This window comes from Oryzias latipes, chromosome 13, assembly GCF_002234675.1.
Source record: "Oryzias latipes chromosome 13, ASM223467v1".
In the NCBI taxonomy this organism is placed as follows: Eukaryota; Metazoa; Chordata; class Actinopteri; order Beloniformes; family Adrianichthyidae; genus Oryzias; species Oryzias latipes.
The window spans coordinates 8538607-8556790 of NC_019871.2; the positions used below are offsets into that span (position 1 = coordinate 8538607).

The 18184-nt window shown below is 41.1% G+C and overlaps 1 protein-coding gene across 6 annotated transcripts in view; it reads right to left on the minus strand.

Annotated features, from left to right (window-relative positions):
• Positions 1–1336: 1336 nt before the first annotated feature.
• Positions 1337–18184, minus strand: part of stard13 (StAR related lipid transfer domain containing 13) — a 74152-nt gene continuing 57304 nt past the window's right edge. For 4 of the 6 annotated variants that reach the window (XM_023961613.1, XM_023961616.1, XM_023961615.1 and 1 more), the window contains 13 exons: positions 12964–13035; positions 11926–12007; positions 9896–9959; positions 7787–9117; positions 7515–7685; positions 7249–7408; positions 6924–7122; positions 6546–6759; positions 5986–6100; positions 5658–5879; positions 2274–2491; positions 2011–2187; positions 1337–1847 (listed from right to left, as the gene is read on the minus strand). In XM_023961613.1, the coding sequence (XP_023817381.1) occupies positions 1730–1847; positions 2011–2187; positions 2274–2491; positions 5658–5879; positions 5986–6100; positions 6546–6759; positions 6924–7122; positions 7249–7408; positions 7515–7685; positions 7787–9117; positions 9896–9959; positions 11926–12007; positions 12964–13035 (3143 nt within the window). In that variant the 3' untranslated portion in view covers positions 1337–1729. Of the gene's footprint in view, positions 1848–2010; positions 2188–2273; positions 2492–5657; positions 5880–5985; positions 6101–6545; positions 6760–6923; positions 7123–7248; positions 7409–7514; positions 7686–7786; positions 9118–9895; positions 9960–11925; positions 12008–12963; positions 13036–13842; positions 13857–14762; positions 14982–18184 lie in introns of those variants that run through there. The other 2 variants (XM_023961617.1, XM_023961618.1) reach the window with 2 other exon arrangements.

Sequence of the window (18184 nt, forward strand, 5' to 3'; positions counted from 1 at the left end):
TGAATAAAAAAGCAAAAACGTAAAAAGATAATTTGCAGTTTTCTTTTTATAAACATGAAATATTTAATAACCTTTGGCAGTTTGTTAGCCATGAATTTGTAAATCAAACCAAAACATTAAATTAAATTAGAGCTAAATGAATTACCCTTATTGAAATTTTTTAAAACTTTAAGGCGCACTTAAAATCCTTTGATTCTTTTCAAAATCGAACAGTTGAGTTATTGTTAAGCTTGAACAGGTTTTCTGTGGTACACGGCACTTAAAAATCTGTCAAATTGTTTTTGTATGACTTTGATCAACCTCAAAGCTACTCCGCTTGATGGATTGTTGGAGAATTACGGCAATTTTTCTAATGGGTTGAATAAAGTTGAACAATACTGAAAAACGTTCTATTTTTCTGCAACCAAAGAGCCTCAAGTGGTTCCAGAGCCAGATGAGCCGCATGACTCTCAACACTCGTACTTAACAGCAGAGCGGTGCAGCAACCACTCCTGTTTGCAAAGGATTCACTTTAGGGGCTTTTTTTAAAAAGCCCGATGTTTGCACTCACTAACATGGATCTTCTTCGCTACATGTTAAAAAATGTTTGTTGTTTTATGAGTGATAAGTGTTTACAGCGAATGGCAACTGGCTTTGTGAATTTCGAAGGCCTCAGACAGATTTAATGGACCCTGACAACAGACTATAGCTAAATTATGACTTGAAATAAGCTTTACCATAATGTTCAGTGCTATCAGCAGCTCAAAAAATGAATATGACATGAAAAGAACAGACTGTGAGGAACCTTCCTTTTGTCTAGCCTAATGACCAAGCAATGGCTCTTAAATTACATTTCTTTGTGATAGAATTGTTTATGGGTAAACAGTGGGGAAAGGGATGGGGCCATAATGGACGCCTAGTTAGTCACATGCTCTTCTTTTTTTATGTTGCCGTGGGATGAAATGCCAGCACATGCCAGCACAAACAGCTTGATTTTTACATTTTTATTTTAAAAAAAATCCTTGTCTATTTTACTTGAAAGTATAATACCGTACCCTCAAACAAGTATGATCAAGTCAAACCTTAAGTCATCATTTTCACAACCAGTGGAGGTCAAAGTTGAATAAAATTATGCCCATTGCAAAAAAAAAAAACAGGTCAATACTGAACCAGCTTACAATCATGTACCATGAGTCCAACAAGTGTTGGTACAGGGATGGATGCAATCAATATAATATATATATATATATATATATATATATATATATATATATATATATATATATATATATAGGAAGTTAACAAATGAGCTATCTTTACATATTGACAGTATGAACAAAGAATTAAATTTACAAGATATTCACAAGCATATTTATATATTTACAGACACTTGTGTGTACATCATAATAATCATATCTTTAAATCTCAAAGTAATAACATATTCCAGCTTCTCAGAAGCATTTGAGATTAAATGTCCTAGACATTGAGGAAAATGATTATAACTTATAGTTCTCTTACATAAAAGCTTAACAACGTGATGGTAAATAATGCATAAATGGAAAAATAAACATTGGCAGGATGAATAATGATGCACCTTCTTATGATGTCATGCATCAGGCTTACAGTTGGTTTCAGAGCATTTAAACTGTGCTTTAGTTCTTGGGTCCATGGTAAATAACTTCCTGTTGGCATTGAGTCAAAGGCTCAGTTTTGATCTCAAGGCAGCACAGACACAACTGGCAAAGACGGTTCAGATTTTGGTCTCTGGGCCATCAGAGATTAGCGGTTGAAAGGAGTTGCGGATTCGAGCAGCTTCTGCAGCACAGAGATGGCCAAATGCTTTGTTGTACCAGTCTGGAGTCCTTCCTCTGAAAGCAGACGGTGAACTCAATTATTGAAGGCATTCATCTAAAATTATGCACGTCTTTGAAGAGATAAAGTTAAATACTGATTGCATGGAATTGAACAAAAAAACATTTCTTTGTGGATTTGGTCAGAAATTCTGGTAGAGGTGTTTTTTGGAGAACTCACTTTAGGTCAATTCTGCAAAGGTGGGTTAGTCTGGATTTTCCTGAGCCACAGGGTTCAAGCAGGTAGTTGGACTCCAGGACTATAGCACGTACCCCTCCTATGGTAGGGCACTCGTCATGCTCTATAGACACTGAAACCAGGGAGCAAGCCCCCTTTGGCAAGTCTGTCCTCCAAGACCTTAAAGATTTAGAGAGTGTTATCATATTGTTGCAACAAAATAAAGTCAATATGATATTTTGTGTTTTTTTTGTGTCTTCACAAACCTGAGGACAACAAATTCTCTGCTAGGATGAGGGGGCATGCTGTTGAGGACATACTGAAACACCTCTGTCTGTTTGTCAAGTGTCTCACACACTTTCCACTGATGCAAGTCCATGTCCCACAGGTGGCGCTCTCGTAGTACTCGGTTCAACACAACAGAGGGTGGCGCCTCCACCTCCACAGACACTCTCCAGCGCCTAAGGGGGTTCCCATCTCCCACCTGAATGAAACAGAAGCACAACCCTTAATGGCATCTAAAATCCGTTTCATGTTTTGCGTCCTGATTGGCTGTAGATACTGGACTTATTTTTCAGTGAAGGTTTGAACTTTAAACACGTTTAAACAAGAGACAAAATGTCTGAGAAAGGTGTACAAAGTCTTCTGTGGAGAGTTTTACAGCCTTAAGACATCTATAATATTTGCAAAAACTAGAGGTGACTACTTTGCCGATTTTATCTGTTGCAGATTAATTTGAAGCCATGTTCCCATCCCGCATCCGTTAAACACGCGTTGAAAGTTAAACCAGGTAGACCTTTGACCAATCAGGGACTTGGATTTGGTAGTGTCGTATGGATGATGTCTCTTTTAATTAACGAAAGTTCCAAACGTCTCTAAATTGATCATGGAGGAGAAATTATTAACTGCAGTTTGTGCCAGGTCGGAACTATACGATACCAAGTCTTTCATATTAGTGGAGCCTGTTATTAATACAATGGTACATTTTGTGGTACAAGCACCTAATTTGGCATGGGTGTACTATAGGATCCCCTCTTTCAGAAAAACACGTTAGACACAATCTTCTTTCTCTTTCGGCTTTTCCCATCAGGGGTCGCCACAGCGAATCATCCTTTTCCACCTCACTCTATCATGAACATCTTCTACCCTAACGTTAGCCAACTTCATGTCCTCTGTCAAGACATCCATGTATCTCCTCTTTGGCCGTCCTCTTGCCCTCCTGCCAGGCAGCTCCATCTCCAACATCCTTCTACCAATATATCCACTGTCCCTCCTCTGAACATGTCCAAACCATCTCAGTCTGGCTTCTCTGACTTTGTCGCTAGCACAGGCAACATGAGCCGTCCCTCTGATGTACTCGTTCCTTATCCTGTCTAACCTGGTCACTCCTAAGGAGAACCTCAACATCTTCATCTCCGCTACCTCCATCTCAGCCTCTTGTCTCTGTCTCACTGCTACCGTCTCTAACCCATAGAGCAGAGCTGGTCTCACCACTGTCTTGTACACCTTTCCTTTGAGTCTTGCTGGCACTCTTCTGTCACACAACACTCCTGACACTTTCCTCCACCCACTCCAACCTGCCTGCACTCGCCTCTTCACCTCTTTTCCACACTCCCCATCACACTGAACTGTTGACCCCAAGTACTTAAACTCCTGCACCTTCTTCACCTCAGTCCCCTGTAACCTAACGCTTCTACCTTGATCCCTCTCGTTCAGACACATGTATTCTGTCTTACTACGACTGACCTTCATGCCTCTTCTTTCCAGAGCAAACCTCCACCTCTCTAGCTGTTCCTCCACCTGCTCTCTACTCTCACTGCAAATTACAATGTCATCCGCAAACATCATTGTCCAGGGAGATTCCTGTCTTACCTCGTCTGTCAGCCTGTCCATCAGCATAGCAAACAAAAAAGGACTCAAAGCTGATCCTTGGTGTAGTCCCACCTCCACCTTGAACTCCTCTGTCTGACCTACAGCACATCTCACCACCGTCATACTTCTCTCATACATGTCCTGAACTACTCTGACATACTTCTCTGCCACTCCAGACGACCTCATACAGTACCACAGCTCCTCCCTCGGCACCCTGTCATACGCCTTCTCTAAATCTACGAACACACAATGCAGCTCCTTCTGACCATCTCTGTACTTTTCCATCAACATTCTCAAAGCAAAAATGGCATCAGTGGTGCTCTTACGGGGCATGAAACCATACTGCTGCTCACAAATCTCCACCTTCTTCCTAAGCCTGGCTTCCACTACTCTTTCCCACAGCTTCATTGTGTGGCTCATCAACTTTATTCCTCTATAGTTGCTGCAGTTCTGCGTGTCACCCTTGTTCTTAAAGATCGGGACCAGAACGCTTCTCCTCCATTCCTCAGGCATCTTCTCACTCTCTAAAATCCTATTGAACAACCTTGTTAGAAATTCCACTGCTGTCTCTCCTAGGCACTTCCATACCTCCACAGGTACGTCATCAGGACCAACGGCCTTTCCGCTCTTCATCCTTTTCAGAGCCTTCCTAACCTCATCCTTTCCAATCTCTGCTACTTCCTGCTCCACAACAACCACATCTTCCTCCCTTCTTTCCCTGTCATTTTCCTCGTTCATCAGCTCCTCAAAATACTCCTTCCATCTTTTCTGTACACTCTCTTGGGTTGTTAGCACCTTTCCATCTCTGTCCTTAATCACCCTTATCTGTTGCACGTCCTTCCCATCTCTGTCTCTCTGTCTGGCTAGCCTGTACAAGTCCTTCTCTCCTTCCTTTGTGTCTAACCTGTCATATAGCTCATCGTAAGCTTTCTGTTTGGCCTTTGCCACCTCTCTCTTCACTCTACGCTGCGCTTCCTTGTACTCCTGTCTACCTTCCTCAGTCCCTTCTGCATCCCACTTCCTTTTAGCCAACCTCTTCCTCTGGACGCATTCCTGTACTTCCTCATTCCACCACCAAGTCTCTTTACCGTCTTTCCTCTTTCCAGATGACACACCTAGCACCTTCCTACCTGTTTCCCTGATAATCTCAGCTGTAGTTTCCCAGTCCTCTGGAAGCTCATCCTGACCACCCAGGACCTGCCTCAACTTCTGCCTAAACACTGCCTTAGACACAATAAAATCCTAAATTTTCAAACATGAATATAATAAACACACAATAGTATTCTGGAAGTACCCCGCAAGAGTAAAGACTACATTTTGTGCATGAACAGCCCATGTTGCTGAGAATAGGGCAAATAGACAAAGAATATTTTGAAACTATTCAGTATATGTCTGCTATCTTTACAAATAAATGGCCACCATTTTTGGATTTTTCTCATGGCTAATGTGCTTTACATCCATGCCAAAGTTTGTGCTTGTACAACAAAATACACAATTTGTCTGGAATATCAACCAAAGCAGGAGCAGGATTTGTGAGATTTGCACCTTTTTGCACCAGGCCTCTTCCAACTGTAGGTGACAGACATGCACTAGTAGCGACGGTCCAGCGTGAACACTGTGTGCTAAATGTGGGTTTTAGCGGGTTTTTGAACGCACGTCACACGCCCAGTGTAAACATAGAATTAGAACACAATTCCCACGATAAATGATTGACCACTGCAATATTCATCTTGGTGTCAAATCCAAGTTAAGTCCACACCCTGAAGAAAGACACAAACCTTCTTATAAAGAAGTTCAGTGTTGTCAGAGCTGCTGTACGACACCCAAGATTTGGATTTCTCCCGGGCCTCTTTCAGAAGGTTCTGGAGCCTTCCTTCCATGTGTGTTTGATACGTTCCGTCATCATCCTCCAGCTGCTTGCACAGCTCCTGAATTGTGGGCGCATGCAAGTCAGCCTCCACGTAGGAATTCCGGGACTGTGTAACCATCTCATGAGGTATCTAATGAGGGGAATAAAACATGCGTGAGGCTCACTGGTAACATCAGCAAAAACAGATTTTACAGCCAGGCATGACATTCTTGCAATATTTCAATTGCAGTTTCTACCTCAAAGAGACGGTTGCATTCTACAATCATGTGAGCAAGCCCCTGTGTGGCTGCTAAGTTTTCATTCAGATCCTTCTGGTCTGGTCTGCCGGTGGCGTATTTCTTCTGCATGGCCCTTAAGATTACGAGGACAGAAGACTGATTAGGTGAGCAGCGTTTTCAGGTCAACATCTTTAGCAAACGAAGTATATAAACCCCTCTTCCTCACTGCAGGAAACCCCTTTGATCCATTTAATAACAGTTTTCAACATGGTAAAATAAGTAGCTCTGCTTTGTTTTTCACACAGCGTGATCTCATAAAACATTAAGGACAAAAAAAAAAGAAAAAGAGTTGCATCCTTTAAAAACCCATAAGAGGAATAATCTACAGCACTCCACAGGCTTACTCAAAATCTGCAACCAATTTTATGCATTGGTTTTATGGAGTCAGAGGTGAGGATAATTACAGGAAGTAATTCAATTCATGCGGCTCATCCTTATTATATTTTTATGGCAGAGTGACAAGCTCAAAATGACAGACACCAAGGAAATGGAACAAAGAAAACAGTATAAAAAATTACTTTGGCGAGAGATTGTCCTTCTTCAGCAAGTTTAGGTGGAATAGAGAGGGTGCAAGGCACACAGCGATGTTCGTGGGTGTCATCTGATTCTCTTCCACAGAGGAGGAGACGTCGCTAAGAAAACAGAGAAGTGTCTGAAGCACTTCTCTGTTTTCATCCGACATTAGCATGATTGCAGCCTGGACAGCCTGCAGTCTCTGGTCCTTTGGCACATCTGCACATGTCAAAGGGAGGATTTCATTTACGTTTGCACTTATGAATAATCATTGCAGTGTCAAAGGGCATGGCATTTGTGATAATTTTCATCAAAACTTAGATTAGAAGATAAATAAACAACAGGAACAATCTATTTTAGGTGGAAAAGAGGCATTTACTCACACTGGTAGATATGGAGGAAAGTCTCCCCGAGTTTGTTGGTAAGCAAGGGTTCAGGTAAATCTCTGAAAAACTGCTTCACCATATCAGCCACATCATAGGCAGACTGATCTTCATAGTTCACATTATCAGCAGAGCTTTCATTCATTTGCCTCAAAGCCTGAATTCGGGACTTCACACCTGATTTGCGAAACAAACCCACCTGCAGGACAGGCATCGGAAAATTAGCTTGCACTTTTAGGGACAATAAAGCCACAGCAACAAAACTCTTCCAGTTAACTTGCTGAGGATCAATCAAGGCACAGCCTTAGACTCAACTGTTGCTGACCTGGTCAAGACATCGGCTCCTCAGGTATCGCAGGGCCTGCTGCAAGCCAAGAGGCAAAGGCTGCCCGGAGCGCTGCACGTGCACTATGAGCGGCACTCCAAACACATTCTTATCTTTGTAGTCTGGTACCTTCATTCTCTTCATGAACTTTGGCACAGACCTTTAAGAGACACATATTTGAACTTGAGGCAATGCAGACATTGTAATAACATTTTAGCATATATAAACAAAAGATTAAATATGTATAAAGATCATTTTAGACCCACCATGTCCATCCGTGCTTGTTTGACATGGAGTATTTTTCCATGATTGCAGTAAGACGCAGCAGAGAAAACTTCTGTAACAAACTCAGTTGGCCTGCTGACTGGTTTGTGATCTGCAGGGATGCCACTGAGTGGCTTATCCGATTGGAAATTTGAAAGCTGGGCCATCTTAGCCTGAGTACATTGACAAAAAGGTGAAAAGCAAATTCATTTAAAAAAAAGAAAATATATGCATGTGCTTTTGTGTTAACTCTGCATACTTTCAGAAAGCTCACCTTTTAGGTCTTGTAAGGGAAGCACCGACTCCTGAATCCCTTCTTTCCCTGAGTGTTGCCGATTCTGCCTCAACTAATGAGACTTTGTCACGGTCTACATCACTCGGTGTGGTCTGACTTTCTGCAACTGAATTTCCTTCAAAGTCCAAAGTAATCTGACTAGCAGACTGCCTACCAACTGCTTCTTCCCTCTCGCTGTCTACTTGGAGCAGGCCTTCTCCTACAGGTAAAACGTTTTTGGACCAATGATCCACTATCTGCTGTAGACCATTTACATGCAGCAGTATATCATCCAGGTGTGAAAACAGGTCCTCCTTCTCTAGATCCATAAGGTCTCCGGTGCTGGCATACAGGTGTGAGCCAGGAACGTTATCATAAATGCTGATGCGGGTGCCTCTGGAGGAGCACTGGGTTGCACGCTTGGACTCCTTTCTGCAAGAAATCAGTGTGGAGTCCAAATGCATGCTGCCAGTCTGCCAGTTAATAGTGGTTCCGTTCGTTGGGGACAAGCTTTCTATGGACAGTGCTTTGGGAAAGGTTCCTGGTTTATGGTCTTTAGGAATGTGGACCACAAGGTCTTCATAGGAACAGAAGTCATTTTTGCGGTTTTGCTCTGTGACTTTGCTCATGTCGGCTCCTGTGAAGATGTCTATGTCCTCCAGATACATGCCGCTGCGTTTGTGGTCAGCACCGTGGGGCTTTCGTTCTTTCAGGCTGGGCGTGCTGCCACCAGAATGGCTGCTGCCCTCACTACTGGACTGAGGTGGTGAAAGTTGGCTTGATGGTGGTTCTTGAGCTCCATTGATGATCTCGACACACCGCAGAGTTTTCAGAGCCTGGGCTTCCTGCTGCATCACAGGGGAGCTGATGACCAGCTTCTGGTTCTTTCCTAAGGTTCCTCGGGAACCAAGGGTCTCCATTCGCTTCAAGAAGTCTTTGGCACGCGCACAACTCGTCTTGCTGTGCTTGTTGGGTAAAGAGTCGTAGTGAGAAAAATTGGCGGGAGTATGAGGCATTGTGAGACAAGTAGAGTCTGGCATTGCTGCAGAATCAGTTCGGTTAGAGCAGTCAGAGTCCTCGGTGCTGAGTCCTCTGTGAGCGCTGCCCCCGCTGCTTTCACTGTGCAAAGAGGAGACCTCTGGCTCACTGATGTCCGTCAGAACACTCTCGCTGCTTGTCGTGGTTCTAAGAGGAACACTGTCGCTGAAAGTCTGACCCTCTCTGTGGTTTTGAAGCAGACAGTCCTGTAATCTCGACCAACGCCGGCTGCTCCACTCAAAGGTCCATTTGTCGCTGATAGCAAACACGTCTTCTTCATCAGAGTCTTCTCCCTGGAGACAAACAGAGGACGTTTTATGAAAGACAAATTACACCAATGATCTAAATATTTGTATTTGTTTTTACAATTCAAATGAACTAACCTAAACCTGTAATATTTTTAAAAAGATTTAAAAAAAAATATTAAGATTGAGGCACTATATTTCACAATCGATGCACCAGGAGAGACATTTTTGGAACGCACGTCGCAAAAACAGTCGCAGGAAGCATCTGTAGAATAAGCTGGTTCACAATAACATTATGCAATGAAGCAACAGCAACACAGTGGCAAATGGGTCCTTGACTACAACCTTTTCCATAAATAGATCAAGGCAGGAAGAGTCACTAATAAGTGCCAACATGCTTACATTAAAGTCTGTGGAACAAACAAAAGGTAACAAGAGACTTCAGGATAACAATGGTGTGTTCTTTTTTAAAATAGGTTAAGGAAAACCACGGACTATATTTCTGTCAGACCAGGAGGCACAAGCACAGCTTAGGGCTGTATTTAAACAAAAATCTGTTTTTCACAAGAGCATTGATTTCAAATGACATAACAATTGAAAAGTTTATTAAAAAAGGCACAACAGTCAAATGCAAAGTTCAAATGCATTCAAAAGAGCTCAGAATGGCACTAATAATACACTTCTCTGTCCAGAGACCGAAATCTATAATAATAATTTCTAAAAATGTAAAGACAAAATATTGCTTTCTCTAAAATAATAATATAATATAAATATAAACAAAACAGATCTAACAACAGGTATTTTAAAAAAGTGTCGGAAGACTTACTTTTTTCTTTGGAAGATTCACATCAAGTTTCATAGAGGCACACTTGTTTAGTGTGTTGAGTCGTCTGAAAAAGAGAATTGATGAGTCAATCTTCAGAAAAAACAGAAGCGTAATAGCTTTCTAATGAGCAGGCTGGAAATAGATCCTCTTCTGTTTGCTATTTTAGGGGTTAATCTGATCAGTTTGAGTTCTGGATGCAAATCAGATCTACAATAATACTGTAAGTCCATCTCACAAAACCCCAAAATAATGGTAATTGCTCTTAGCATTTTAAATAGTTGATTGAAATATAGACTTAATTAATAAAAAGATGCATGAAAAGAATGCTTGCAAGAGCATGAACTTGCATTATCCTCCTCTAAAGTAAACTCCCTCATCTCAAAAATGGAAAGAATGTGCTAGAATCGGTGCAGAGTAAGGTGCTGAGATGTGTTCAGGAGACACCTCAACTGAGTCAGGCTCTGACAAAAAGAAACCCATTTGTGGCATGATAATCACAAGGTTTTAAACAGCGCCCCATTCTGCCTGCGGTCTCTTTTTTGTACAGATTGACAGTATTGTCCTGTGACAATACTGTGATGGAGGCTTAAACTACACTCCTGTGCAGTGGATGATAGGGGTTGGTTAAACAAGATCTTCCCATGATTGCAACTGGAGATAGAGGAAAACAACTGAAGAGAGGATTTTCAAGCTGGGGGCCCTTCATTCTGCCAGCCTAAGAAGCTTTCACTGCGGTTGCTAAAATACAATGGTGCTTAAGCAGTGATTAAAGAGTTCTCACATTTATGAAATATCTGTCAGTGTCCGCTCTATCAAAGTCTCAGTACGTTGGGTGGCTTTTTATTTTTTGTTCTTGGGTGTGGTGGCATAAGACTATCGAGCTCGCAGAGGCAGTCGTGGACAGAATCACACTGGAGGTGGAACTGTTTCCAGTTCTCCTCTATTCATTGATGCTTTGGAATTTAGAGGGGTTGCTTTAGGGTTGTTTAGAGTCACAGTATATTGAGTTGTGGGAGGCACCCCTAATGCTTCCCCAGTCTTCCCTCTTAGGACCGTTGCCATGGTTACAGGAGTAGCTGAAGTGCTGTTTTATCTTGGCCAAAAATAAAGTACATGCACTCTAAAAGGAGATGATGTGGAACCACCAGTTGCTGGTTTAATGTACTTTTCCACTCTATTGTCACCCGTAAGTAAAAGAAAAACCATCAATATTAAGCTATGCTTGTGCCTGATTAATGCCTCTAAAAGCATTTCCCCAATGAAAATTGTATTATTTGTGTTTTTAATGTTCTTGTATCATTTTTTCTCATGATAGAGGACATAAAATTAGGTTTAAAATTGTGTTTCTGTGTATTTCTTCGTCCAAATTGTTGTGAATCGGGAGCAGATGCAAAAATACTGTTGACAAAATCTTGTAGGTGTGACAAAGAACTGCTACTATGGCAAGCCACAAGCTTCCTGCTCCATTCCGATGCATCCACTTAATGACATTTATTGACATGTATGTCTTTGTTTTCCTCGTCTGAGCTGGGATTTAGCTCAAAACTGTATAGCTAGATTGCTTTAATATATGCTCGCCATTTTATGTTGGGGGTTTGAGGGGCTGTAAGCTAATGGGAGAGCGTAAACAGATGGATGGCGGAAAGTCCTGCCCATAACTCAGAGGCGAATTTCAAATGAATTACTGCCGCTTTGCGACACAGGTTTTTAGATTTTGGGTAAATATGGCATAATCATAATTTAAACACCACTGGGAAGCCTTTTAAAACAGATCAAAAGATGATCGGAGTGGGACTGTTCCAATATTTCAATGCTAATTCTTAGTAATAGACTGCAGAGGGTCAATATGATATGATGCAAGTTAATTTTAATCTATATTAACCCCCCCCAAAAAAATGCTTTAACATAATGCAAGAAAAAGTGGTTTTACTGTTCGCTTTGCAGAGCTAATCTCATACTTCTCCACTTTTTCGAGGCCAAAGAAAAAGTATGCGACCACAGTTTTTTTCTCCTATCAAATATCTGCTTACCTGCACAGAGGTTCTACGAGATCCTTGTCCAGAAAGTCATGATCTCTTTTCACAGGCCGGATGTCAATAGGGAACTGGGAATCTGCAGATAAAAAGCAGAAAATGTATATATTTTTTAACAAAAGTTTTGTTAAATGGCAACAACATTTAGTAGGAAAAAAAAGATCTGCACGAAAACCAAAGATAAAGGAAGACTATCAAACTTCAAATGAGGCTCATGAGAACAGACAGAGTTTGCCCATAAAACAGCTTTAACATTTTAGTGGGCATGACGTTCTACTCTGGGAATGAGCGTCCTCTTACATAACTCAAAACACAGAATTCTACATTCCGCTGCATTTTTTTTCTCACTTTTTTTTATGAAAAGCAGAAATTGCAATGAGGCCCCGGGCTCAACAAAACCCAGCCGGTTTTAGTGCCAGGAATCGAAAACACAGAGAACTCAGAAGCATAAACTAACCCTAATAAAGGGATATTTGGGTGTTTTTAAAGCTTAACCTCAGCATCGGAATAATCAAACTGAAGTGTAGTAAAACTATCGTGTGGCGGCACATCAAAAGTCTGGCTCCAGCAAAATGATCTAAGGGAGAAAAGCTACTTGAAGCTCTGATTAAACCCATTTCTTCCCATGACTTCAGCCTTACAGCACAGAGGACATGTTTACGTAGTAATCGTAGCTTGGAAAAGATTAGATTTTAAAAGCATCTGATGTTCTACTTGTTTTGTGGTGTCTAGAGATCTGAGCCCCGGCTCGAAGGCTTTCCGAGAACAGTGGCATAAATGAGGCGAACCATGCAGGGCATGAATGGATGGTTTTGTGGGCAGAGTTGGAAAGAGAGGAGCTGACACTGTCCACCACTTTCCACTCATCATCTTAAAACGGAAACAGTCAGGTTTACAAAAAGTCTAAAAAGAAAATTCTATTTTAGATCCATGACAGAACCCGTTTACTGGCATGCTGTTTTATTAATCTTTTTCCCAAACAATTGCCCTCTTTGTGATGAATGCATGTGGGAGTTCTCTGAGTGCTTTTATTACCTTCAAAGAGCTGAGCATACTGGGGAAATCCTGCTGCCCGCAGCCAGTCACACGCCTCTTTTGCTTCAATTTCTGGAAGACAAGACAGAGATAAAACGTGAACTTCAACCACATAAAGTTTTATTCATTTAGGAAAAACCACCAGTATATAGACCAAAACAGCAAGGCTTGCATTTAATGATCCTGCAGGCACAGACTCGACATCGAAGAGACGAGGTGGGTTTGATAAATTCCCCTCGAGTGCACAAACATTTAAAAAAAAAAAGGTAGTTCTCATAAAACGAAAATACTTCAAGAGACCAACTCAAATAGAAGACACAAATACAACCAAATTCAAATACTTTTCTGAAATCTCCAAGACTACTTCATGAAATCTCTGCAAGCAAAGACTTGATAAAGATGTGCTTTGGGATCATAAACTGACCTACAGAGCGAGGTATGTGCGAGCTTCAGAGCCATCGATGACAAGGACAGGAAACAGACCATTGGCACCTTTCCATTAATGTTAATAGAGTTTGGTGCCATTTACCGCCTTCATGAGACATGATGTCTGACACAGGGGTGACAGAGCACACAGACAGCTTTATATAAAAAAAATAATTTAATAAAAAATCCTGTAATCAAAGTGTTGCACAAGTTAGTAAAATAAAGTAGAAAGGATTTTCCCCTTAAAGCTAAATCTGATCTGAGGGGTAAAATGTAATTTAAGATATAGTTGGAGCATTTTTTGTAGCTTAAATGTCATAAAAATGTGTGTTTTTCTTTGCAAAATAAAAAGTAGAGGCTCTAATAAAACAATTAAAGACTATAAAATGTAATCAAATACTAAACTATCACAACAGTTGCATTATTTCCATGCTGCTTTCCAAAACAACTCACCTCTGCTGCTTCTATTCTGTCACGCCATGATCAATGAGAAGTGACTCTGGTCTTCAGAATGACCCACAACTGAACAAATATTAACAGTTCCCTGTGTCCTTGAATGTCATAGAAGTCTGTTGTTAACCCCTTAGCCAACAGTTAGGTCAACATGTGCACACGGTCAGGAGCCACTCCGCTCTGCATCCACCTGCATGTGCAGGAGTCTTTTGGCCCTCAGTTGTAGTTCCCTCCTAGCTGCCCCAAATCAGGCTGGTATCATTGTAGTGCAGCACACAGGGAAGCGCCCTGCCAGGTCCTGTTGTGACCAATGGCTGCAGGTTGGACCACTGAAGGAGTGTAACTGGAGCTGGGAATTCCTCTCTGTTTTGCATTCTGTAACACGATACTAAGACATTATGTCCTCTCATCCTCTCTGAGGAAATCTCTTGTGGATAAAAGGCTGGGTGGGCATCACGCCAAAGAATGAGAACTTGTTTGCTCTCCTCAACCCTCCTTTGGTTTAAAACTGTGTACAATATAGAATTACAGTTTCATGAAGACACACAATGGGTTGATATGTGAAAAGCTGTGTATAGGCAAAGTATCTAAAGCAAGGGCAAACCCTTCTTTTACAATTCAGTTTATGCAACAGTCACTGTAAAGAACACGGCTTATGCAATCAGACGCTTGGATATGATATGATTCCAGCTGGTTACACATCTTCAAGGAGGCTTGTTCACAAACAATTAAATTATTTTGTTTTGTTGGATTTTCTTTTGCACAGAAAAAAATATTTTTCTAATATATTCTTTTTGAGAAACAAAAACGCTGAATGCAAAATAGACCACCCTTTTCAGGGAAACACAAGCCAACTCTCCAAAACCCCTTGGATAAATTAAATTGCTCGTCTTTCCAGTAACAACTCACTGTGTACTCACGGGATGTTTTCATCATACAGCCGGAGTGGATCATACATCCATCAGTACTTAAGAGCGTCTCTCAGCATGTCAAAGCATCTTCATTCCCACGCTGAGCCGCATTCCTTCTGCTTCTCTGAACACAGCTGGCAGTTTGAACTCGGACCCACAGCTCCTTCTCTTCCTTTCTCTTTCCATCTACCCATGTGGCTGTCCCAACACTAAATCTCTCCTTCAACCCACCCCTTTCTGTGGCAGGCTCCAGAACACCCACCCTCCTCTTCCACCTCCTCAGCTCCTTATGGCCTGTCCGTCCCCCCACTACCCAGCACAACTCTTTTATATCCAAGTCAGCACATTTTCAGCAAAAAAAAAAAAAAGTCCTCTGCAGCCCAACACTAAAAGATGTTTTATGTTACTCACAATCATTTCCTTTTCAGATTTATGACTTTAAAAAATGTCATATGTTATTCAAATGCTGGTAAAACTGATACAATGAACGCTCTTCTTCACAAAAACGTGCTTCCGAAAGGGTCCAAATGTTTTTCCGTGAATGGAATGGAAAAAATATGCGCTAGGCAGCTGGCTGGCCTCGGGGAAATCCATGACATAAACCTCTTGGCAATCAGCAGCAGTGAATCATGCTGTGGTGCCCAAAACAGCCCCAATCCCCCACATCAGGGTACTGTCTGAGCTACCTTTGTCTTAACCTGTGGCAAGATCAGTAGATGTAATAAATAGTTAAAAACCTACTCCAATCATCTTTTGATCTATTGTCAAAGCGTTTTTTTGTCAAAATTAAAAAGAAATCTGTCCGTTTCTAGGACATAGTATCTGCAGAGTGGCAGGGGTTTATTAGAAATTCACCTGAGTTGTTGTGGGTGTGGAGTAAGCCTGCCCACACTTCCCATCATCCTTTTGTCTAAACTCCCCTTCACACCCCCAACCTAACATTGGCGGTGCAACAAAAATGGTGAGCAATAATGGAGCCATCCAGCCGTACAGTTTTGAGCCAGACGCCAGCTCGGATGAGGAAAACCGAGATGTTAGTCTTAAGCTTAATTTTCTCAATGTCCAATCCATCATGAGAAAAATGCAACAAGAACGTGTTAAAAGCAACAAAAACATGATTGGTGGGTCTTTAACGATTTTCTGTGAAAATGAGGGGGAAAGTTAAAAGAAAGATGACATGAAATGAGAAATGTATTCAGAATAGGTGGACAATCCTAATCAAGCGGAAGAGGATAAATAGGCTGAGTGACAAATAAACCCATTTCCAACTAAAGGACACAAACTGTGGTCAAAGAAAATCGGTTTGTTTAAGATGTGTTAAACGGCCCTTTAAATTATTGGGGCTTTCCATGGTTCTGTAATTACAAAGGGACAGCATATCACAAAACAATTTCCAATTACGTGAGCATACTCCCAGATGTAAGCTCCTTGTACTACACTAACCCTAATGACGCTCCTGCCACTTCCTGTCGTGATCTACAGAGCTTACGACCAAGCGTAAAGCTCAGCGTCAAGACAGGATGTCGTAGCTAATCCACTTAAGTTGCCATAACACAGCATTTAACAGTAAATACTCTTAAAAAAAACAGTCTCGGGCAAGCTACTCCAACGTGCAAGGATCACGTAGAGCTATAAAAATGTCTGTGTGTTCCTCCCCCACAGTTCTCCGCAAAAGAATGAATCAGCCAGACGAGTGAGGCTGCAGCTGAGTGCACGGCTGTCTCCTGAAAACACCTGGAGTAGGAAAGAAACAAGCAGATATGGAAAAAAGAGTCTCCAAAGTACAGTAGGTGTTGTCATGCTGGGAGGCTCTTGAGGGGGAGGCCCCTTCTTTCCCTGTATGATGCTAATAACTAACAGACACCCGCTCACAGTGAGCAGTCAGTGAAGGCTAGACAGACAGCCAGAGGAAACACTCAGACCCCTCCTCTGCAGTCTGCTTGAAAACCACAACATCTGATGTTTCATGCCCAAAATAGTCCCACATTCCATCTGTCGCACAGTTTTCAATTGTGCATAAGAGAGCAAAATGGGGAACTTAAACGTAAGTGATAGATAACAGCAAAATAAAAGAGATAATCACTGTTAGGTCTAAGAAAAAAAAATACAAGAAGGGACACAACTGAATCTCAATAAATCTCTGACTGTTAATGTGGTGACAACTTCATGTGTGGCTGTCATTTCCAAAATGTGGAACCTAATGTATTGGCAACCTGACCTGCAGCCCTGACCTCTAATTAGAAGCTAAGTAAAGCATAATAGGGGTGGGAATATGTAATATTGTGTCCTCCAACTCTCTTTTAAGCAACTCTTTTTGATGTGCTTCATACTCAAAGGATTTGACGTTTATTGTTTTGGCTTGGAATGGCTCCTTCTACATAAAATGTGTTGTATGTGAAAGAACAAATGTGTCTAGTTATGATGTAGAGTAATTATAACGGCATCGTTTACATGTGTGTGTATTTAAAATATATATATATATAAAATAAAGTTTATTTTACCAACTTTATTTTATTCATTTTTACATTTTTTTCTATTAAGTCACAAATACTCATCCATGTAATTTCATATTTCTGGATTAGATCAGACTTTTGTCCACAGAAAACAAAAATAAAGTTTCAACTTATCTGCTGTCATTATTTTGTGTACACTAATTGTTTTGTTCTTGTTTGATTTATTTATTTTTTAGACAAAGTTGGTTAACTATTTATCCACTGTTAGTAAATAAAAAAATTCAAACAAGTTTCAGGATCAATTATTAAAAAAGAAAATACAAATTAAAGGAATAATACGACGGAGTATTAGGGCCACCAAAAAAAAAAAAATTTAGAGCCACCAAAAAAAAAAAAAGTAAAATTACGAGATTTTATCTCGTAAATTTAGGAGATAAAAACTCGTAAATTTAGGAGAAAAAAACTCGTAATTTTAGGAGATTACAGTGGAAGTTAGCATGCAGAGCAGCAGGTGAACGCCGTGCAGCAGCAGAGAAGACCGACTAAACTTTGTTGAACAGGTGAGCTGAATGTTTATTGATAACATTCCAAATGTCTGGAAGGTCATTTGTTTGATTTACGATTCATTAAAGTTTTATTTATTGATGGTTGGTTTGCAGGATCTCTGCAGCCCGATGAAGCCGTCGTCGGTGTCCCTGCAGCTGTTCGCTTGAATCCTTTCTTCCTCCACCAAAGACCAGATCTCTACGTCTGTGTGACGCTTCCGTCACACAAAAGGAGGAGCACTTTTTTTGGCATTTTCAACGTTCCAAAGCCAATATAAAACACTATTTTCATTCCTCTTTATTGTTTTATGCTGAAACGGGACATTTCATCTGCAGGAGGGGGCGTTTGTAACACTGTTTACTTCCGCATTGGTGTTGGGATGATGACGTAATGAGACAAATGAACTTCAGGATATGTGAATGAAAAGGAGAA